The sequence below is a fragment of the Venturia canescens genome, chromosome 4 (genome assembly GCF_019457755.1).
Source record: "Venturia canescens isolate UGA chromosome 4, ASM1945775v1, whole genome shotgun sequence".
NCBI classification, from domain to species: domain Eukaryota; kingdom Metazoa; phylum Arthropoda; class Insecta; order Hymenoptera; family Ichneumonidae; genus Venturia; species Venturia canescens.
In genome coordinates this window covers 3,283,423-3,306,190 of record NC_057424.1, presented here as the reverse complement: position 1 = coordinate 3,306,190, position 22,768 = coordinate 3,283,423, and the positions used below count along the sequence as shown (strand labels likewise).

Below are 22,768 nucleotides of genomic sequence, written 5' to 3'. Positions count from 1 at the left end.
GCGGCGAGATTGAGAAGCTTTGGAACTTCACATTTTGCGTAGCGGTTTTGCCATGCTGTTGTAGATCTTGATCCACTGTTCTTTAGTCTCAAAGCTGTGTCTCAAAGTCATTGGATTGGAGTGAATTATTGTTCTTCATGAAAATCTCAACGATTTCAACGCGACGAACGTATTTATTGCAGAATACTTTCGTATTCCATGAGAAAAGTTATTTTTCGAATAATATTTTATTATGGTGGTCTCGTCTTAAAGTTAATCAAAACTGAGTAATAACAGATTGTGTAAGGTTAGGAAAAGAGTAAAAACAAGAAAACGATTCTCATAGATAAACGTCATCGCAATAGAGACAGGGGGCTCGTCGCATATATAGTAATAACACTGAAGAAATCATAAATTTCATTAAAAAAGGCAAGATTCATGAATGTCTGAATCTAATTACGATTCGGCGGACGAATATACCGGTCTTATGGACGGTCATGTCGCGGAAACGAGGGCCGACAATGTTGGTGTTGTCGGTGCACGGTTCAAACGTCGATCGAGGGTAACCAACGAAGAGGTATGTCGAATATGATGAAAATCATTTTCTGCCAGAAATAAGGAGACTCTGATAAACTTATTGTAACTTGCCATAAATAAGAACTAATTTTATGTAATTGCAAGACCGATGGTTTACCCGAAGTCAGAATTGAGGCCCCTAATTCAGGGGAGCGGCTTGGGGTAGCACGAAGAACTGGTGCTGGCCCAGGAGGGAACGGAGATCATAGTGATTCCTGTCAACAGGAAGAAGATGAGGAAGAACTGAAATATGGAGCTGCACATGTCATAAAATTATTTGTGCCTGTGTCCCTTTGTATGCTCGTAGTTGTAGCTACGATCAGCTCTATTAATTTCTATACTACAACAGGAATTTACCTGTGAGTTTATTAAACTTGGTATTGTCAATTGATTTATTTAAATTTAATTGAGTTGCTAATGTTTTTTTTATTGGAGTGAATGAAAAGCAAAATTAATCCATTAGCATATGTTCACGACTTATATAGAGTCTACACTCCTTTCCACGAAGAGAGTTCAGATGCTGGTACCAAAGTTTGGCAGGCTTTTGCCAATGCACTCATACTATTGGGAGTCATTGTGTGTATGACAGTCGTTCTAATTGTCCTGTATAAATACGAATTTTACAAAGTCATACATGCTTGGCTCATAGTAAGCTCTCTCATGTTACTCTTTCTCTTTTCGATACTGTATTGCGAGTAAGTAATATTTTTTATCTCAATTAAATAGCATCGAAATCTCTAGCAAATATGAAAATCATCATTGTTGGTTTTTCACTAAACATTTTTCAAAATTCTCAGATTAATGCGCTAAAAAACTTTCCATATCTATGAATGCTGTTTCAAATCCATTGACGCAATATTGTAAACTGTTACTTTTCAGAGAAGTATTGAAAGCTTACAACATTCCCATGGACTTGATAACGTTAGCTTTAGTACTGTGGAATTTTGGTGTGGTCGGTATGATTTGTATACACTGGCAAGGACCTTTGCCGCTGCAACAAGCTTACCTCATATTCATCGCTGCTCTAATGGCTCTGGTTTTCATTAAATATCTGCCAGAGTATACAGCATGGGTTGTTTTAGCAGTCATCAGTATTTGGGGTATGTCTTTTGATGGCTCTTACTTCACAAAATTAAAAAAATTCTGACACCTTATCACAGATACAAATCTATTGTTAAGTTTATTGTTGAATTATTCATACCAATTGGGAAATTCAAACTTGGGTTACAGATTTGATAGCTGTCTTGACGCCAAAGGGGCCATTGAGGATTCTTGTCGAAACTGCACAAGAGAGGAACGAACCAATTTTTCCAGCTTTGATATATTCATCTACGATATTGTACAGTTTCACAATAACTTACGCGGGATACATTGGCGCTGCTACGATGGCAAGCGGTGATACTGTAGGAGGTGAAGATGTCGCATCGCCTGCACGGGATCCTATGCAAAATCCTAATAACCCTGTCCCAGCAGACGGCGAAGAAAGCGGCTTTACAAATGAGTGGGTCGAGACTCATGGTAGGATGTTAAAAAACAACAGAACGTTCTTTATTTCAACTTTTGTCTGCTTCAACGAAACACATAGAAGTAGAATACAAATGTTATATTTCACTGAACGCTTTGGTGTTTTTTTTTGCCCTAGTTCAATTGTTATTATTCTTTGTTTCGCATTAAAATTAAGTAATGCAAATATTTTATGAGAGAAAAATAAAGATAAATAAAAACTTATAATTAAAGTTTAATCCGTGGACATTATTCTCGCAGCTGATCGTATCGTCAGAAGGGCTCAACAAGTTCGCGAAAATTCGTCAGCTCCAACGGAAACGCGTTCACTACACACAAGATCTCACCAGAGTCAGACTCAGGCTGTCGTAACCGAAGAAGAACGCGGTGTCAAATTGGGACTCGGAGATTTCGTTTTCTACAGCGTTCTTGTTGGAAAAGCTTCGAGCTTCGGCGACTGGAACACCACATTAGCGTGTTTCGTGGCCATTCTCATAGTAAGAATTCCGAATTCTTTATTTAATAAAATTTACATCAATATAGAAAAACACGTTAAGCAACGGGGAATTCATTCTCAATTTTCACAGCTCACGATACGTTTCAATGAAATTCAAGTTCTTATAAATTTATCATTAACTCACATCCTCTGTATTTTCTTCAAATTCAACACTACTTCGCACACCGTATTAAAAAAACACGAAGTAACTTCGGCGTCTTAGAAAAAAAAAATCTGTATTGCTACAAAAGGAAAAAGTTGAGCATTGAATCATCACTGATTTTTTTTTTTTTTAATTTGAGAACATGGATTCTAAACAAGAGCATCTTAATCTGTAATGAGATTTTTTTGTCTTTACAGGGCTTATGTTTGACACTTTTGTTACTGGCGATATTCAAGAAAGCACTTCCCGCTCTACCGATCTCAATAACGTTCGGCCTTATATTCTACTTCTCAACGCGCGTAATCGTTGCCCCGTTCGCCGACAGTTTGGCCAGCGAGCAAGTATTCATTTAGCTTTAAATAAGTCACCTTGTTTACATTTTTGACCAATATATTTCTATAATTTATTCGCGTGACACTTATGTATTCTGTCTAATTTTCTTTGAATCATCTCTGAACTTCGAAAACGTAAAATAGTTCGACGGAGACAAAGCAATCAATATCATGACATTAATAAAATATATAAACAAATTATTAATCATGAGTGTGTAAATTTTTCAATTTAGACTATGTACAGGAAACGCCGATTTCACAGCAATATAAGAGTACGTCGTTTTCCTTCATACATTCCGTTTGGACACATTATTTTTTTCTTATGTACAAAAAATTCCGAATACAAAGGAGATTAGTTTTTATGTGTGGGATGTGGTTATAATCCATCAGATTTGATCAGTTCATCGGAATATATGTATTTTTACTATATAATTTCCTTTAATCGATTTACAACATAGGTTTTTTAGGTCCGTTGTTATACATACATTCATTTGTTTCCTCCACTTTAGCTACAACTACAGTTGTTTGAAAAAAAAAATCGAAAGGACTTTTAGATAATTTTTATTGTACGAAATGATTTTCATTTCAGTTTACTACAATCGGTTGATCGATCGTAGTAAGACAGTAAGAGAATTTTTAATAAATAAGTTAAGTAGGTTTTGAAAACTGCTTGAAACACGCACGTTGGTCTCCACCACAATTGCGAATAATACAAAACGAAGATGGGGTCCAGAGAAACTCAAGCTGTCCAACTCGACTTTCGCCACTATCATAGAGGTTATTCCACTAATAAAAATTATCTCAACGAATTATTGTTCCATTGAGGAATACAAAATGGAATAAAATACTCATGAGAGAACCAACCAAAGAAAGGTGTAGATCAATGACTTTCCAGATTATTTGTTGAGGGGGAAAAAAAATTCAACTGTTGGTTAAATGAGATGTCTTTTATAAAGGTAATAAATAGTTGATGATTTTTTGTTCATTATTTTATCGTTGATACGATAATTCGTAGTCAAATCCAATTTCTGAGTCTGAAGCGTCCAAATAGGACCAGGATAGGAATAGTTGGTTTGAACATTGTTAGAGAAGTCATTAATATCTTTTCGAGACTTGCTACGTTTTGCAAGGTCTCAATATACAGATTATGAGATTCAAATTAACAACTTTTTGAGAAGCTTCGGTTGATTTTATATCGTTTTAAAGCGTAAATATAATATGTATTTGTTCGGAATTTTTTTAGAGGATTATGTACATTATTCATTACATCTTTGAAGCCGTGATTCCATTCCAATCTTTGACGTATTCGCAACATCGAAAACATCAACCAGATTATATATTATCTCTATTTATATTAAGGCAAAATGAAGCCCCGATTGAGCCATTGTAAGTACAGGGAAAAATAGCAATCCGTGTGACAGAGAAATCTAGGACGTGAGTTTTCTTTTGATCGATTTAACTCCTTTTTCATTGTCAACATCAGTTGATATCACCAGATTGATCCTGAGACTGCATATTTAATGAGCTTAATTAACTTAACTTTAAATGTTACCTTGAATGAAATTTTTGTTTTTTAATAATTATTTTCATTTCTACCATTTTTCGGTTAGTTTTTAGTGCGTAGGTAAGTATAATACTGATATTTGTTCAAGCGATTATGTAGAAATATATATACGAAGTTCTCCTTGCAGAACAAGAAACAGAACTTATACGCCATGAATGAATAATTCTTGCCAGTTTGATAACTTCAATTCCACTTGATACGAATCTTATTTTTCGTTCGAGATTAATAAGAATCAATAATATATTGCCATACGGAATTGATATTTAACCCCAATAGCTACCATTTACATGAACAGGAGATATTTGACTTTTTTACTGCCACTATTTAACTTTTTACTGCCACGCCAGGCACCCGTAATCGGAGTTTCTTGTTATTGATTCTTCGAACCCAATGTAGCAGTGAATATGTTGAAATATAAAGTTTCAAGTTTTTCCCCACAGTACAATGAGATCGTTCACATATCTTTATCGAACGTTTGAAAAATAAGTGACTTTTGTTAAATACCATTATGTAGACTGATATATTCGCTGTAATTCTCACGAAAATGAATTTTCAATTTTAAAACTCTATCATTTGTAGTTCTTGCAAATTTCTTGTTACAATCTTCATACAAAAAATAGGCTCTTCCGTCCTACCAAATTTCTTTGTTTTTTTTCTCATCAAGATTTCCATTTTTTTCCAAATTAATGAGCTATTAGAATTTTTCTATTTTTAGTTTTCCAGTTTCTTAGGTTTTTAAAAATTATGAATATCATAACAAGAACTATTAATACCATTTTGCAATAAGCTTCTAACGAATTTTTACAAAAGAAACTCTTTAAAGACAGTTTTTCTCCGTTATTTGTGTATCTTTGTTTTATATGCATCACATTTACGGAAGTTTTTGTAATTTTTGAACTTCACTGTGTCGGGGGAACAGATTTTTTTTTAAGTCACAATTTTTCGAAAATTTTAAGTGAAAACAGCAGAATCAGCCAAAATATTGTACTTTTTCGAGACTGTCAAGTTGATACACTGGGCAATTTTCTGGAAAAATGCGAACGATGAATAAACTTTCGGGCAATAATTTAAAAGATTGAAAAAATCATAGAAAGTTGTAAAAAACTCATAAATTTCCATAACAATTGGACTGGTAGTAACAAGAATAAGGTTCAGTTAAGATTTCGAATATTATGTTATCTTATGTATGACATATTTTGTTTTTTTCCTATAAAAAAAAAAAAATGAAAAAACAAAAGTATCGTTCCTATTTAGAATAAGGAGTATAAGACATGAGAGGCACTTTAATCCAAATTGATGAATCTCTGCATTATCAAAAATCATTTGTCTTGAAAAACCTATTTTTCTGAGCTGATTTTTTAAAAACAACGACAGCCAGTGTCATGAAACAGAAAAGAATGATGGATAAGGTGCGCCAAATGGTATGAAACGATACCATCGAATTGTTTGTCAGAAAAGCGAATCAACAGTTTGAGACACTCAGCCAGCGTGCCACTCGTCTTTAATAATTTAGAATACTTAAAATACGTTCCCATTGTAATTAAAAAAAAACGAATAGATAGAAATTAGTCATGTAATACAACCACATGAATCAACAAATACTGTTAATCACTTATACCATTTAAACTTGAACAATTTTTAGACAAATTTACGAAACAACTCCATCGTTTCAAAGGAACATGAAAGCCCTATGTGTTTTTGGTGTAAAATCGATTCTTTGTTTTCAGCGTAAAGTGGTTGCTGGAGGATATTCAGCTACGAAGCTCCAAAGAAATCCCAATCTAGTCTTATTGTTGAGGATAAATAACCTATTAACGAAAATATAAAAATATGAGGCCGATAAAAATAACGTTATAGATCGTACACTTTTTGACGAATAACAAACCAATACAAATAAGTGGAGATGTGAAGGAGAAAGTGTTGAACGGAATAACGTGACGAAGCATTGAAACAATTCCTAACTCGTCCCGTATTTGTTGCTTTCAAAAGTTCCACGTCTGAAAAATGAGCTGAACTCTATGAGCGATTGCTTATCAATGTTGCCAAGATTACCGTGAAATTTGTTAAGTGGCTCGCAATTCGACAGTTCCGAACAAACTAGCAATAAACGTCGCAGGTACTCCTCAAGACGTTTTCTTCGTTGTCGGGCGACCACCTCGTATCTTGAGAATACTTGACGAGGAGGAAAACGTATAGCTGCGACCTGAATGAATTACGAACGAACCTTTTTTTATATATATGTTTGAATGTAGAATTGCATTGAACAAACGTGAAAAACACATGGACAGCATCGATGCTTGTAAATTATTTACCGTAAAAACACTTATATGTGCAAACATCTTAGTTAAACTATATGAAATTGAAAGTTTTGCATCGATTTGAGCAATCTCTACGTATCGTCTACCAAACTTGAGTGGCAGGCAAAAAGATGGAATTTCCTCAAGTCTCGTTCATTTGAAGCTGTCTGCACGATTATTGCTTACCTTAGTACCGTACTTCTGTCTCATAGAATTGTAAAGCTCGCGAAATCTTCTATAACGTCGTAACAGTGTCCAACTGTCATCGAGTGCAACGACTCTGACCTCGTATTCGTAGTGGCTTGAAGTACCGGCTCCTCGTATGACGTAAGACGGTACACTGATTATCGTGTTTATCACATTTTCGGAATTTCCGTCGTTTCCTATCAGAGACGGTAACGATCTCGTTATCGATAACGAATAAGGGCTACCGAGACGATCCCCGCGATTCAAACTCTGAAAAAAATGATTCCGAGAAGTTAAAACACGAGATGAAACTTTCATCAAAACAAATATACAGTAAATTCTTATTTCTCTTTTGATCCAACTTTTCCCTGAGAGTCATGGTCAATATTATTAGACGTATCAAAGTAAGGAAAAAAGGGAGACTGACCGTTAAATAAACAGATGAATAACCACGAGCAGGAGAGCTTGTCGCGATGATGGATCGATTTCTATTGGATACTTGGTCGTCGGGATCACTGATAGTCCCTCTAGAAGTCATTTGCGGCTTTTTATTGATGTCGATTATGGCCGCGCTGTGAGGAGATTTGATGGGGTTCCAAGGATCAACATCGCTTATGGATTCAGGTTCCGAATGATCGTCACCTCGGGCTTCTAGTCTTGATAATGGAGTTTCTTCATATTTTTTCTGTTGACCATTCTTTTTTCTTTCGAGCCAAGAGACTTCGAGTTCGATTTGTTGTTTTTGCAGATTTTGGAGGATCGATATCTGTCGATTTAAATCGTCTTTCGAGGGTGTGCACGTCTCGAGACATCTCATAACGTGCATACGTTGCCGTGCAATCCGTTGATTAAGTCTTTTCATTGTTTTATCGTCCCGTAAAATTGCCTCATCCCTTTCTGCCACAGTGTCTTGAGAATCATAACGATTTTGCAAGAAATCATCTTCCGATAGCACTCCGGAGTCACATTTAACATCGTTTTGTGAATCTCCGTCGCATTTTGAATCTCGTCGGTGATGGTCGCACGACGACTCTGAGAGTCTCTCAGCGATTTCTGAATTTTTAGGCGTTTGTACAACGTCAAAATTGTGGCTCGGTTCTTCTACGATCTCTTGTTCAGCTTCGTAAACTTCATCAACACCAACAGTTTCCTCTTTCGTAGATTTTTTCTTTGACAAAGATTCCTCGCTCGATACCGATTTGCGACGAATTAAAAATGCAGCAGTTTCTGGAAATAACGAGCGCAATTCTGGTGAATCCGCTGCTGCTGTGTGAAATGTCTCTCCCGTTTCTACAGACGTTGGCACTTCCGGTGGTAACAAACTTAAAGCTGATGCTATTTTGAGTTTCCTGTTGCAAGCGTCCTGAAACGATTTTAAATCGCAACTCGACACTCCTTCCTCCGTTCTTGAAGATCTTCCCTCCGGTGACGCTGGCAATGCTCGTTTCAAATTTAACGAGAGATTCTGCTTTCGTTTCAAAATTTCCTGTAACTGATCCTGTGTTCGCTTCGCTAGCTGCAATTTCTTTTCCGTTATTTCTTGACCCTCGAACTGTGAACAAAGCGTTTGTTGAATTGTCAAAAGAATCGGTTTTTTTTCCCCCCATCAATGTTCCAAAAAATATGATTAGGCAAGAACGTGAAATATTGTTCGCAAAAAATGTTGAAATATCTTTCATTTCAACTCCGTTTGGGAACAGGTCTGATCACTATATTTTTGCAAAATCTTATTTTTGCGTACAAATATTTCATGTTCTGTTATACGATTTTTCTCACTTCCAAATTCAACATTTGCTTTTGTTTTTCGGCCATTTCCAGCAACTCTTCTTCCATTTTGTTGACTTTGCTCTGGTGTTCGTTTAAGGACCTCACTTTGCTCTGTAAGTCGATTTCCAGAGCGGCCAATTCCTTTTTCTGTAAAGCCACGAAAAATGTGTAATTTATTTTACGCCGTGCGTTTCAATGCTATAACCAAATGGAATAACTTACGTGATGATTTACCAGCTGTTTCATAGCATCTACTGTTTTTTCATCGTTCAAACTGGACCATGACTCCGGTAGACTGATATCGCTTACGGCACTGTTCTCAGTCTGAAAATATAAGATTTATTTACACTCTTTCACATTGTCGATAGAAAAAGTTAATTCCGGCAGTATATGAAACGAGGAAAAAATTGAGTTAATAAATTTGCTATTATGCAAAAACACTCATTATTTCACCATTATTTTTGTTTAATATTTGATTAATTATGATTGAATAGAAATTTTTAACGAATTCGGTCCAAATAAAAATCATTACGAAATCATAATAATATCAATATTTTTATCGGAGTTCATCTCACGTCAACTGACTAATGGTTTTCGAAAACCATTAGTTTACGGTAAATCATACATTTTCCGTAAACAAGATTATTTCGATTTATTTTCGATTATTTCGATGAAATACTAGTCGCTTTTAAACTCCATACTGATTGATGCATTTTCATGAGACATTTTATTGAAGATTCGTAATGGGTTAAAAGTAAAAATTTGTATTATTTTCCTTTTGAAAGAAGTTCGTTACCGAATAAAAAATCGTCGTGAGAGATTTTTCGAGTATTTTTATTAATAAAGAACGACTAACAGCATGATTGCAAAGGATGTTCACCATTTGTCACCATTTGTTGGTAAGTAACATTATGGAGCTTACCTTATTGCATTGATGCCGTGGTCTTGAAAAATCATGATTGTTCGTGAACTCTTGGAACTGTTGATGTTTGGATTGAAGATTGGTACGTAGAGAGGCGACTTCCCTACACAAATTTTCTACCTAGCCACACATACACACCGATGCGTTAACAAAATAATAACCGACAAATAATATAAACGCGCGAAAATTCGTTGATTCTCTTCTCTTCTCTAAACCCGACAAAGCGTTAAATAAATTTATAATGCAACATAAAAGAAATAAAGTGTACGTAAATATTTGTGTACTTGGTGTAAGTTCAGTCAGGAAAAAAATGCGAGGAATGAATACGAATGTATTTGGGGGAGACAAATAAAATGACATAAAAGATGCGTGGTTTTAGACTTCTCTCTCTCTCGCTCTCTCTCTCTCTCTCTCTCTCTCTCTCTCTCTCTCTCTCTCTCTCTTCTCCACATAAATCAGCGATAATCGACAAACCAGTATTCTGACAAAACGTAGCGCGATATCTTACCTGTATCAGCTCTGCCCTTATTTTCCTCAGCATTTTGTATACGGTTGTTTTATCAACTTATTTCCATTACCTTTCAGAAAGGATAATCGAACATTCGCGACAGTCATTGCTGAGACAATTTTGGTTTTGGGCTTGTTAATCGAAACGTTTACGGGAATGGGAAAGAAAAAATAAGACCAAAGAATATTTTTGATGTCATTTGTATAGAAGAGGTTTCTATGTATACGAGTGCATGAGCGAGTTATGGAGACAATTATGAGTCAAGTGCGTCGAGCATAATCGTGGAACATTCAAGATCAAATTTTTGTAAGAAAAATTTATTAACGAACAGTAGAGTGTAACAATAGATTATTTCTTTCTTTTTAAATATTCTTTTCCTACGTTTGTTCTTTTTTCTTCTATCTTTGCATTTGCCGCATAACAAACCCATAGATATTTCATAGAGGAAAATCCCGTTTTTTCTTTCATTCTTTATGTACATGTTCCTGCCATGACTTTTTTACATCTCATTTCTCTCGATATCTACGCAATTATTTATAAAACGTTATCCATGGTGAGCTTTTTTCTCACGTTCATCCGGCAACAAATCTCGTACGAACTGAAATTATTTGAATTTTCATCTTCTATGCGTATTTTCCTTTATAATACAATATTTACTATGAACAAAAAAACCATGGGAACAGGAGTTATGCGAAAATATAAGATTTGCTGCTCAAGTAGTATGGAATACTCGGAAAATCGGTTGAATAATACCATCAAGCCTGAGAAATTGATAAACTGTCTTTTTAATACTGGATCATTCTCAGTTTTTCATCAAGTGCCGTGTACGCAGTGATAATAAGATCGCAATTTTTTGTCTTTATTTCGACATCCAAAACAAAGAAAATAAAAAATCAGGTTGCGTAATACGTATTGCAATAAGTATCATACATGGAAAATATCCAACTAACAATAAGTTATCTAGAGGTCAGTTTTCACAATAAAAAATCGATTGAGCGAGAGCTAACATTGTGATCGAGCATACATGAACATTGATTCTCTAAAGAAAGAAAAAAAACAAAAAGTAGCCTCTTTTCAACATGAAAAAATTGGAAAAAGTTGCCGAACTTGTCGGCAGAGTGATCAAAAAAATAAGATTTGTGTCCCAAACGGGCTGTATAAAATAGTACGCGATACTTGGGAATTAAGTTGCTCTATTGCGCGATGTGCTACACGCCGCGCAATAATAGACTATTCAAATCACACGTATCGGAATGTACTATTTCGTGATTGTGAATATAACTTAATGAGCCCTGAAACTTTCAAACGGTTATCCTTATCCCGTGTGTACAGCGTTAAATTGTCAGAATTAAAAATGTAGTATATAGGCACGATAATATTTTCGATATACGAGTGTATAATAAATATATTTGCAACAAATATATTTTCGCATATATGATCACCTTGGGCCGGCGATGGCTGAAGAGCATCGATTCTTTTTTGTTCTTATCAACGAGACCTCTTTCGCCTTTCGCGTCACTTTTTTTTTTATGTATATGATATTTCTTCGTATATAAAAATTTTCAATTCAAATCGTTGCTATTAGTTTAATATACTTATTCGAGACTTCCCGAGGCCAGCTCGGGCATTAAGATCTCGTTATCTTGAATTGTTTACTAATAATCTAAAGAGTTAATGCGAAATTGTGGAGACTCCGCTATCATCGTTTTCCGATCATTTTTGTCCTTACAAACGCATTTAATCGATCGTTTATTCGATGTTTGTTTCGTCCTCCGCCGTCACATGTTCAGCGGACAAACGTGAGAATAGATAATAATGTTGCCGGACAAACAAATGAGAACACCAAGTGCCACGAGGATGAGGTAAAACTGATACTTGACCAATATTACCGCTATTTCCGGAGACGGCGATTCCAAATCACTTACTTGTGTCATCTCGTCCCGTCTCTCTAGTTCGAGAATACGACGCCGACTTCGTAACTCTCGTTGCCTCGATTCTAGCGCCGCTATCGCTTCTGCCCATTCTCGCCATTGAGCTCCCCACTCGCGTTCCAATTCTCTCTGAGCACCTTCGAGTGCTTCTCGTCTCGCTGTCCATCTTTCCTCTCGTTCCTCTTGCTCACGCTACGGTGGAAAAAGGAACATCGCAGTCAACGGTAATTCGAAATGTAACGAAAGAATAAAAAAGAAAAAAATAAGTCCGTTTTTGACACAATATAAATGTTCAAATTTTTCTCTCTCTTTTAACGGTCGCAATCGACTTACCTTAAAGTCTTCTTTCTCTTTGATGAGAGCAGCTTTCTGTTGCTCCAATTCATCAATGGCGCGTAGATCTTCGCTGGAGTTGAGCAGATTGTCGCTCGAAGAGGAGACATGAAGATCAGACACGCTCCAACTGAGTAGCGACAATCTCGATAGATTAACAACGGTTGATTGCAAATTGCCATTTCCTATGCCACCCTCTTTTCGTAATTTAGCCGCTTCGACGGGATCGTTGTAACGAAACATATTGTTACGGCCGAGCAGAATGATGCAGCCTTGAAAAAGTCTCGTTGGCTTATCGACCTGTGCTGTATTGATCCAACAGTGAGGCGACAAGGGATGAAGCGTCGCGACACCTGCTTTCAATTCGACTATGCAATGCTCAGATTCAACATCGATGCCGTTTAAAACGATGTCCTGAATCGTTGATGCCTCCTCGGTTCCAACCAGAGTTTTTCCTTCTTTCAAATGGTATAACGTCACGCCCGTACTCAATAAATCGTCGTCTATGCCAACGAGATGCGGCATCTCCGAATCAAGTACGACCCCAACACCACTTTTGCGCAATCCTAGCGCGCGTTGCTCCTGCAGTATTTGCTGTGTCTCTCGCCACTTTTCGGCCCACTCCTCCGTTAAAACTTTTTCTTGCTCTTGCTTTTCATGAATCTGGGCGAGGAGCACTTTTTGTTGCGGTGGCCTCTCGATACTCTGTGCAAAAAAATCATATCGTCAATTGAAAATCAATCGATAAATAAATACCACTCCCTTATTTTGCATCAAAAATGAATTTGAAAATATTGAAATCTTAAGATTTTTTCTGGTTACGGCACTTTTGAGCGAAGCGCAATGAGAAAAAAAACCTTCAATATCTTTTCCACATGAACGGATGAATGAATCAATGAATTTATTGTTAAAAGTGAAAACGTGCCGAGTAAAGATAGATTACAACATGGTATCCGTAAAGACTTTCATTTCTTCGTCGATACCGTTGTGAACGCAGAACGATGATATATTCCCGAGTTATGAGCGAGTTCGAGACAAAGCAGCAGTTGTTACTTCGACAGTAGACAATACAGTGATCAAAAATCGTTCGGTAATCGTTCGCAAACGGTACGAAAGCAAAATGTCCACGCTTCATTATTTTATAGAGGCTGTTTTAAATGAAAAACGATTGTGTTTCGTGCATCGCTTTCAAAATTGATAACGATGCATGCGATTGGTTGTTTTTTTTTCTTCTATTCCGCATTAAAGTGAAATAATTGAAATTTTCAGAAAGCGCTCCCAAAGCTTTTGAAATAGAAATCACATGATCGACTTGTTGCCATGCAGGTTCTCTCGAGACATCGTATTTTTATAATTCAAAAAAATAATAGAAAAGAAAAACTCAATGAAAAACCGTAAAAAATGAATGAGGCTAAATGAAAAAGAAAACAATACTCGCCATATCTTTGCCAATAAGTGACTTGAGCTTTAATATCTCTTCTCGAAGTTCCCTGATGAGTTTGACATTTGGATCCTCGTTTATAGTTGGTTTGTTTATTATATTTTTAGCTCTGTTTGCGTATCTCAAGGTGCTCAAAGTCTCTCCGTAATTACAATCGGCAGGACTTATCGCGGCTATCATTATAGTCTTTGAATTACCACCGAGCGAATCTTTAAGCAGCCACGTTAGAACACTGTCGCGATAAGGTATGAAAACGTTCTTCCTCGAAGAATTTGAGTCACCGCTGGCCGAACTCACCTCGGCCAGCGCCGATATCACAGAGCCGAGTGTAACCAGAGATTTGTTGATGTGAGCACCCTCCTTCAATCTTTGACCCGTTGCACCCGTTGCATTAGCTCGTTCGCTTTATCGATAAAACAGACGACAAAATAGTATTTTAATTCTTCCACACGCTCGAGAATCATTTGAGTATGAAAAATTATATGTTCAAATTATGTATTGGATGGGATTCTCTCGATCGGAAAAGCGTTCTGCTTCGCTGACTCGATATTTTCATATTGCGTTTCAATAAATCAATTGAAAATTTTTCGTTTGTGGACCATTCGATCAATTTTAAATTTATTGATCATTTTTCTGTAAAGAAAAAATAAAAAGAAGATGGATGTTGGCAGGTATTTTCGTGGTATATTTACCTGCCAGCGAGATCAACCAGATGAACCTTCGAGACAGTTTCCGAGGGCATGTTACCTTCGGAAAAACCAGCCTGAACGAATGTTATTGTGAATATAGCGTGACTTCTGCTACTAACATCGTTCATGTTTGTGCTGGCGGTGGTTCTGTGCGTGTTACCCCTGACCATGCATTCCTAAAAAAAAAAAAAAGGTAAAATATCTTTTTTTTTCGGTGATAAAGTTCGAAAACAATAACATTGCTTCTTTTCCTAATAGCGCCGGAAATCCATACAAAGAATAAAGCTATAGAAAGTGGCGACATTTTTTTCATTTTCCATACAGAAAGTACAGAGAAAAATGAGAGAATCAGAAAATGAATAAAATGCTGGAGAGTGATTGAATCTTTTCCATGATTCAACTCTCCTGTATTACATTTCTAGCTCTTTTAGGAACAAACTATCGAGTCTTCGACAGATGTAGGCTCGTCTAATTCGTGAAATAAAATTTCAGAAAGGAAGATGCAAATAAGAGTGTACGACTCATAGCTTTTTTTCAAAGCGAATTAATATGCGATAAATAAATATAAATTATGATTATTACCTGAATGTCGGAGTAATCGTAAACAAGGTGGTTGGAAAGATCCTGAACGTAGGGTCCACGTTTCGGATGTTCTCTTACTTTAAGGGAATGCGATTGCGTTTGATCGAGCCTTAACAAATCTCTCACTCGCTCATTGTGGATTTCGAGAAATGATACCTCGGTTCTGTACGAAGCACCACTCTCCTTTCCAGCTGCCATACGAGCAAATAGAGTTTTGCATATACGGGGTATCAATCCTTGAGCTTCCTGTTAAAATAAAAAGCATTTAAATATTTTTAAAGAAAATTATAATCGATCATAATATTCTCTTGCGTCGGATTTGTAATCGTACTAAAATTATACAATAATAATACGAATTGTTTTCAATTCATTCCGAACTATAGATTTGGAATAAAAAACGATGCAGAGGTCAAATTGAACTAAACTTTCGGAAACTGCTGCGATTCCTTTTAAACGATGGTCCAGTTTTTTTTGTGCATTACGGACTTGGGTCTATTTAAGTTTATGGGACGTAGTTTGGAAGAAATTTTTTTTTTTTTTAATTGTACGAACCGGTGAGCCCATCATGGTGAAGGTCTTGCCGGATCCAGTTTGGCCGTAAGCGAATACGCAGGCATTATAACCAGCGAAGGCACTTTCTATTACGTCCGTACCGAGATCATAGAAGACCTGTAATGGAACACAAATTCATCAGTATTCGGTTGAACGTGAAACACCTCGATCGAAGTTTACAGTTGAGTCTCCACAAAATTCAATTGTGTAAATCAAATGATTGAAGATCCTTTTGAAACCTTCCAGTAGAAAAATTTCACCATTTTTCTCAAATAAGTTTATGATAGATTTGAACGAGTCAATTTGTCGTATCGCGGTATAAATGTGCGAATCCCATGATTGACCCAGCGAAGGCCTTTTATCACGTGGTTCCTTACAGGAAACTCGTGACGCGGATACGAGCACGCATAACGCACTGCACGAATACATGACGCAGTTTGCATATTCATAAATCTACAGAATTGTTTTTTTTTTATGAGAATTCATATCACGCCTCCGTCCGCTCTACACGGAGTGTCTTGCCACGAATGGCTATCCCCGCAAATTCAAAAGTGAATGACCGACTTCGGAGTTGATTATTACGATGATACCGATATATTGGTGAACCACAGATAGTTGAGAAAATGAAAACCACTATATTCGGTTTGTAAAAAATTTCCATTTTTTCCCACTCAAATCAACCAAATTACAGGTATAATCGCGGTCGTTTTTTCATCCTTCATTTTCAACTTCATTCTGAGGGTTTTTTCTCTTCTTTTGATATTCGTTTGTTTGAACAACATTCGTTTGTCCCGTTTGACTTTGTTCGTTCACTTTTATTTCTCAATTTGACGTTGAAGTTATAGCCGTTTATTAATAATAATATTAACGGTAATCTTTGAGCAATCCTTTCAAAGTTACAAAGACGAACATTGCCTTTTGCGGATTTCGATGATAACGGAAGGTCGATTCAAGGCGCGACGTCAATACATTAAAATTTGTATATACAACATTGTCAGAGCGTGTATAAGAAGATTGTTCTGCGGAGATATGCTGAGCAACATGAAAACTCAAACCTCTTCCTGGGCTGCATAAGTCTCGTCCGAGGCGTCGAAAGACCAATAGGAATAATCAAAAGTAAAGTCCTTGTACTTTTCTCTGTCAATATCCTTTCCACTGGTCGGTGACTGAAAGAGAAAAAGTGCGCGATTATATAAGTGCGTGATAACAATCGGTCAAACGATCGGGTTTTTTTTCTCCAATTTCGTGCGCGCGTTTTCTGCATGCCGTATATAAAAATAAATATAGATATAATAAACGGTCACAATATAAAAATGGAATTAAAAAATCATAGCAAACAATGTAAGAGCACTAAAACGAAAAGAACTGGACGAAAATCTGCTTCGAGTTTTTTCGTTTGCGTAATTCGGTAATTTATCGCCAACAACTATAGACCCACACGTCCGTTGGAATTGAAAGTGTGCAAATGCGCGTTCGGACGGTTTGAATAATTGGACTTACGTGTCCAAATCCGGCTTGGCACGCGCGTTCTTCTCCCCGTCGTCGTTCGATAATCTATCATCGACTTTATTTTCTTTCTAGCGACGATTGATCAAAAGGTTTTTCTCCTTTGGCATCTTTGATTGCGCAAATTGGAAGCGGCAGATTTAAATATTCGGTGTTGCTCGTTCACCAGCTTACGAATTTTTGCACAAGGGCCAGGACGAATGAAATTTTTTTTTTCCGTTCAACCCATTCGTTAAACTGTTTTTGGTGTACGTAAAATGAAGAATCGAGCATTTTTTTTCTCTCAAGCATACAATGCATTTCCGAACTTTGTGAATAGAATTTTATGTTAATTTATTATTATTCCACCCACCGCTTTTCAACAGCGCGGAAAACGATCCTAGTAAAAAAAATGTTTTTTTTCTCTGCCCGTACTCTATAAGTGTAAACGAACTCGTGGGATTCAAGTTACGGCTTTTCTATGCGACACGGTTTGCGAATATGCATATATATAGATATACAGAATGCTTGTTCGCTATTTTGATCGTTCGCTGTTTCGACCCCCACCCGCACCCGGATGCGACACTGGGCTTTCGATGGGCAAAACTTTGAACGCGATTCTTGCAAATACTATATATATACGTATTTTTTTATTCCATGCGGCTCTAGCGAAAGTTTCGGGGTCACACTTGGGGTGCTTGGGATTATATGGGAAACTTATTTTTTTCATAGAGCGATTTTTTTTTCTTCATAAAGAAAAGAAAAAATTATGTTAGCGTGTTTACTTGTTTGTTTCATTCACTAAAATTGTTTTACAGTATCCGACGTTAATTAGTCAACGAATCGCTTGGATTCGAATATTCTTTTTTTTTATATGATGAACGAAGTGCCGGCGGCGACGTAGTCAAGTTCTCATTGAATTTTATACCTTTTCGGTCATTATTTATTGCTCGCTGACTCATTTTTTGTGTGCTCATCAGTCTTCTTTGGCTTCATGTTCATTAGACTGGGCCAAAAAAAATCAATATTTTTTTTCCAAAAAGTATATCGAGAATATTATTCAGAATGACGAAAAAAAAAATTGGTGAAAGTTAGAGCACTTAATATTTATTTTAAGAGGTCTATCATTGCCGTTTTTGATTTTTATGCATGATTCGATGTTTTACGTCAAAACTTCTAGGAGATTGAAGTGAAAAGAATTTATTTCCACTCATTTTTATATAAAATTGAATTCCCTACAAAAAAGGTCTGATTAAAAATTTTTTTCAGACGAGCCATTTCCGAGTTATTAAGCTTTTTAAATCGATATGTTTTTTCAATTTGACTGTTTTACTTTGGAATTTTGTAACTATCGAATCAATGAATATAAAAATGAAACCATGACAGATTCTTGAAGAAAATTTGATGCTCTACAAAAAAGGTCTGTTAATATTTTTTCCTAAATTTACTTCTTCAGGAGTTATTCACGATTGAAATAGAAAAAAAATGAAATCTTAAGTTTTTCGTAAGACACTATTGTATTCTTAAGAATATTATTCTCAATTAGAATATTAAGATATATTATTCTTTCGTAAGGTGAAAGACGAAAAGCAACTTCAGTACTTACTACTAGTCACTAGTGAGTATCGGAAAAAATACCCGAACTGCAATAAAACAATCTTAATGTGATGAAATGTCATAACTAATAGTTGATTATAATTCTTAAAATATAAGATCTTATAGATTTATATAAAATATGAGTTATAATTGTGTTTAAAATGAATTTTTTATAACCTATTACTTAAATTGCCATAATCTGGTTATTCATTCATCTAGATGTATCAAATAATAATAATAAATCATTTTTTACTGAAATATTACTCTAAGAAAATAAAATTACGTTTTTTGTTAAGAAAATATCAATTAAGAATAAATTTATATTTATTGTTAAATTCAGATACTTTTGTGATAATATTGTTAGAAGAAGGATAAATATTGAGAGAGTTTTGATGAAAAATGATAAATGTTGATTGAAAAAGTCAATTTGGTCCGTGAAATGGAAAAAAATTGAGTAAAGAAGGAAAAACTTGAGATTTCATTTTTTTTTCTATTTCAATCGTGAATAACTCCTGAAAAAGTAAATTTAGGAAAAAATATTAACAGACCTTTTTGTAGAGCATCAAATTTGCTTCAAGAATCTGTCATGGTTTCATTTTTATATTCATTGATTCGATAGTTACAAAATTCCAAAGTAAAACAGTCAAATCGAAAACACATATCGATTTAAAAAGCTTAATAACTCGGAAACGGCTCGTCTGAAGAAAATTTTTAATCAGACCTTTTTTGTAGGGAATTCCATTTTATATGAAAATGAGTAGAAATAAATTCTTTTCACTTCAATCTCCTAGCAGTTTTGACGTAAAACATCGAATCATGCATAAAAATTAAAAACGGCAATGATAGACCTCTTAAAATTAATATTAAGGGCTCTAACTTTCACCATTTTTTTTTTCATCATTCTGAATAATATTCTCGATATATTTTTTGGAAAAAAAAATATTGATTTTTTTTGGGCCAGTCTAATGTTCATGTTCGATTGTATTCGACCGTCGCAAATCGAAGATATCTTAATATCCACTAGTTTGTTTATTTATTGAGTGTACGACAACGCGAGATTCTATGAGATATCATGCATCGACAGATGGACTTACCTTACTGTGGAATATCCTGGTCCTTTTGCCGTCCATTTGAACGATCAACTTGGCATTCATGGCCAGCTCCCTAAAAAACAATAAATTCTGAATAAACTTCGGGCTTATAACGGGTCCTTTGATTTAAGGTCGATCCCCTACGACAGCCCCAACCAAAACTTATGTACCGTCTGCATATTAAAAGGATTGATAATTCGTTCGGATCGTAATCAATAACTTTGTAAAGACCCTATATACGTACTCAGTGACAGCAGATATAGTACAAATATCATTTGCTTTCGTAAAATTTATTCTAAAAGTATTTTTGATCTGACATCGCGAGTAAATTTTTAGATGAAACTATCCGGGCTACGCTTCAACAACACAGAAAAGGTTGCCTATACAGACGACATTCGCTTGTTCGTTTGCAAAATATATCGTATGCAGCCTAAACCTTCGTACTTCTCGGGACTATATCTGTCAAACTAGATGGTCAATCACCTTGATTTTTTTTCACAATATCTGTGATATCCTGCTCTAGCTTCTCCTCGTTTTTTATAAACTTCCTAATTTTAGTACTAACGGTAGAATTAATAATGTGCTGTTTGCCTATGCATGGTCCATATGTTACGTGTTAATTGAGTCAACTTCAATTACATATATCTCGGCTTCGGGATGGTGAATCTTGTTAAAATTTTATAAAGGTATTGTTCACATGTTAAACAATACTTATGCCAAATTTAAATAATTTCCTAATTTAACTGTCTCGTGGAGGAACCACCTTAACACTCTTGATATTTTATCGGGCCATAATTTTTACTCGATGTGTTCCTCCGTCAAATATCTAATTGTATACGTTTTGCAAGTAGCGTTTGAAACAACGTTAATTTCGATATCCTAAGCTACAGCTATGCGAACGAGCCGAAATTTATTGAGTTTCAACAAGTTTCTTTGGAGAAACGAAGCGAACAATTGGAAAGTTATTCACACGCGTTATTGCGTCACGCGGAGACGCGATACGAACGAATACAGTGAAAAAAAATTAAGTCACTCGATAAACGGATATAATTGATTCTATTCGTCAAATGAAACAGTTTCATTGATTTCGTGATTCATTTATTCGCGAAAAATTCTGTGCGTCATCTGACTGATTCAGCGGTATGCACGGTTGCTTCGCGGACACAACACTATGGGATTTGATGGCTTGATCGGGCACCACGTATCGCGAACGTGATAGTATATATATACCGTAGTTTTAAAAATGATTTTCTATTTTTGCATTGTCAATAAAAAAATATGAAAAAATTATTAACTATGAAAAATATGAGATCTATTGTAACATATACAGTGAATGAATTACGTTTCCTGTAGGAATTCAGAATTTTGGAAATAAAAAAAAAATGAGATCATTTTCTAATGTAGTCAAGTAAAGTGAATGAATTAAGGTTCCTGTGGAATTCATTCGTGTACACTTTTAGCCCTAATCACTCACTTCTACAGGAAAATTTTCCAGCAAGCGTCACAGAGCAACAAAGGTTTCTATAATGATTCTGCAATTATTACGAAATTATCATCTGCTTTTATGCTAGCTCAGGTTATAAACTTAAAACATTTTACACAATATGATACAAGAACCTTTTATAAAGAAAAGCGCAAATACGTGTACAAGTGCATGCGTTGTATCTATGCGATGTACTGCACAAATAGATAGAGTCTCGGGACAAGTACATTGACAGCCCTGTCGTCTGCTGGCCCGAGGCTCTCGCCGAGACTATACTTTCTCTGAATAAAACGATTCGCGGTGGTGGGGGTAAAATTGGCATGTGATTTTCTTTAATAGCGAAGCTCATGAGTTATGTACGGCTTTGAAAATTGAACTTTAAGCTAATTAAGAAGTTCTCTGTCGAATGAGCTCAAAATCAGCATTCTCGGTGGCGTATTTGCTGAGAAAAAACTTTGCACGGGCTCAAGATTATGCAGAAGTTACTGACACATCACGAGTTCGACGTATACGTATCGGAAGCTCGGGAAGAGACAATTGTTCAAATTTACAATGAAAACAATAATTAATTAGAATTGTATGAACGAGTGTGAAAAAACCGATCCCCCAATAAAATAAGAGAGGCTCTGTTATATAATGATTTGGTATACAATATAGATGGGTGAAATTTATGGATGAAATTGAACAATCAAACGAACCGATAAAGAAATGAAACGAATTAATCCCTGTATATGCTTTAATCTTGTATGGATAGATACGGCCATTCTTTCATGCGCATACGCATTCTAATTTATCCACGCGTCACTTTCACTTGTTTGTCCGTAATTTTTTCATATTTTTTTATTGACAATGCAAAAATAGAAAATCATTTTTAAAACTACGGTCGCGACCTTTTAATACTTGGCGTGCCTTTTTTACTTTTTGAAGTTTTAATATTTACTGATTTCACTGCTTTTTGAGAGACGTGACAACTATATAGGAACTATTGGATTATGGAAGCAGGTTTTGAAATAAATGGCACAAAGTTTAAGCAGAGCAATTATATATTTTATTCAATGAACTTTACTCTAAGAGATCTATCGATTAACTGAGCGTTGCAGTGGTCGAAAAAGTGACTCTGACTCTAACGACAAAGGGCCTCGTGTCGACCTCTTTCTTTATCTGTATATTCGTTATATAAACAAACTTCTAGGACTGCGAGCACGCTCTCATGTGTATTGTTTAACATCAAGTTTTATTACTATGCTGATGGATTATTTTTGCTCATATTCCAATAGGAACCATATTTCAAT

General features: G+C 35.6%; 2 protein-coding genes across 3 annotated transcripts in view; one reads left to right on the top strand and one right to left on the bottom strand.

The window, feature by feature from the left end:
• Nucleotides 1-78: 78 nt before the first annotated feature.
• Nucleotides 79-3,254, top strand: Psn (presenilin). The gene is made up of 7 exons (XM_043416368.1): nucleotides 79-556; nucleotides 661-914; nucleotides 1,041-1,250; nucleotides 1,435-1,655; nucleotides 1,786-2,073; nucleotides 2,320-2,555; nucleotides 2,915-3,254. Exons 1-7 carry the CDS (start codon nucleotides 422-424, stop codon nucleotides 3,068-3,070), a joined length of 1,500 nt encoding a protein of 499 aa, XP_043272303.1. The 5' UTR covers nucleotides 79-421; the 3' UTR covers nucleotides 3,071-3,254.
• A 195-nt stretch (nucleotides 3,255-3,449) lies between these two features.
• The window catches only part of Klp98A (kinesin-like protein 98A), a 28,608-nt gene continuing 9,289 nt past the window's right edge, over nucleotides 3,450-22,768 (bottom strand). Inside the window, exons 3-16 of one of the 2 annotated variants that reach the window (XM_043416363.1) lie at nucleotides 19,997-20,066; nucleotides 16,877-16,987; nucleotides 15,822-15,938; nucleotides 15,270-15,515; nucleotides 14,691-14,863; nucleotides 13,996-14,401; nucleotides 12,558-13,262; nucleotides 12,219-12,416; nucleotides 9,786-9,905; nucleotides 9,086-9,187; nucleotides 8,873-9,010; nucleotides 7,524-8,648; nucleotides 7,097-7,366; nucleotides 3,450-6,816 (exon numbers count right to left, since the gene is read on the bottom strand). In XM_043416363.1, the coding sequence (XP_043272298.1) occupies nucleotides 6,571-6,816; nucleotides 7,097-7,366; nucleotides 7,524-8,648; nucleotides 8,873-9,010; nucleotides 9,086-9,187; nucleotides 9,786-9,905; nucleotides 12,219-12,416; nucleotides 12,558-13,262; nucleotides 13,996-14,401; nucleotides 14,691-14,863; nucleotides 15,270-15,515; nucleotides 15,822-15,938; nucleotides 16,877-16,987; nucleotides 19,997-20,066 (4,027 nt within the window). In that variant the 3' untranslated portion in view covers nucleotides 3,450-6,570. The remainder of the gene's footprint in view (nucleotides 6,817-7,096; nucleotides 7,367-7,523; nucleotides 8,649-8,872; nucleotides 9,011-9,085; nucleotides 9,188-9,785; nucleotides 9,906-12,218; nucleotides 12,417-12,557; nucleotides 13,263-13,995; nucleotides 14,402-14,690; nucleotides 14,864-15,269; nucleotides 15,516-15,821; nucleotides 15,939-16,876; nucleotides 16,988-19,996; nucleotides 20,067-22,768) is intronic. The other variant, XM_043416364.1, reaches the window with a different exon arrangement.